General features: G+C 46.6%; 1 protein-coding gene across 1 annotated transcript in view; it reads right to left on the reverse strand.

The window, feature by feature from the left end:
- The window catches only part of GRIA3 (glutamate receptor, ionotropic, AMPA 3), a gene marked incomplete at its 5' end in the record, with an annotated part of 329,433 nt that extends 328,728 nt beyond the window's left edge, over nucleotides 1–705 (reverse strand). Inside the window, one exon of the mRNA XM_010829846.1 lies at nucleotides 543–705. Coding sequence (XP_010828148.1) covers nucleotides 543–705 — 163 coding nt within the window. The remainder of the gene's footprint in view (nucleotides 1–542) is intronic.
- Between the last annotated feature and the right edge of the window lie 76 nt (nucleotides 706–781).

The following is a 781-nucleotide window of genomic DNA, read 5'->3' on the forward strand; positions in this document are numbered from 1 at the left end:
TCTAGGACAGAAAGAAACCAGGGAACCCAGCCTAATCTGTCCCTCAAGGTCACTTGTTTGCAGAATTTCTCATATTTGGCTTCTACATAGCGATTGTCAAATTCAGCTCCTTCTTACAGCCAGGTGCTAGCTTTAACAGTCAAGTAATGAATTGACTCAATCAAGAGGCTTCTTTCTTTAATCCCATCAGAAAAAATTTCCATGAACAACTATGCTATTTTTTCCTTTTTTTCCCCCAGCCAAAGGAAAAGAAAGGGGAGGGGGTGGCGGGGGAGGGAGCGCCAGTTTAGCAGGGAGGAAAATGAAAGTTTTGCATCAAACATTATTCACGACAGAGTTTTGTGTACAGCCTTAAGTCCCTCCCTCAGCAGGATCCTCTGGGGTTCATTTATGTCGCGTGAAACCTGAATTGACTCGAGCCTCTTGAATGTCTACTGGGGCAATCAGCCCCCCTCCAGCACGGAGAGCAGACCCCAAGTCCCATAAGCGAAATGCGAATGAGGTCCCCAGGTCCCACAAGGAGGAAAAGCAGATCTACTTACAAGCATTAGTCACAGAAAAACTATTGGAAGAATCCAAGTGATCTACGTGGTAATTCAAATGGAAGGGCTTCTCGGTGGTGTTCTGGTTGGTGTTGTATAACTGCACAGCAAAGCGGAAAGCACTGTGCTCCTGCACCGTATTTCTCATGAAAAGTCCACCTAGAAGCAAAGGGAACTGAGATTTGGCTTGTGTCCTCCCCCCCGAGGAGTTAGAAATTGGGGAGCACTACAGATGGACG

This window comes from Bison bison, unplaced genomic scaffold, assembly GCF_000754665.1.
Source record: "Bison bison bison isolate TAMUID 2011002044 unplaced genomic scaffold, Bison_UMD1.0 scf7180017864508, whole genome shotgun sequence".
Classification (NCBI taxonomy): domain Eukaryota; kingdom Metazoa; phylum Chordata; class Mammalia; order Artiodactyla; family Bovidae; genus Bison; species Bison bison.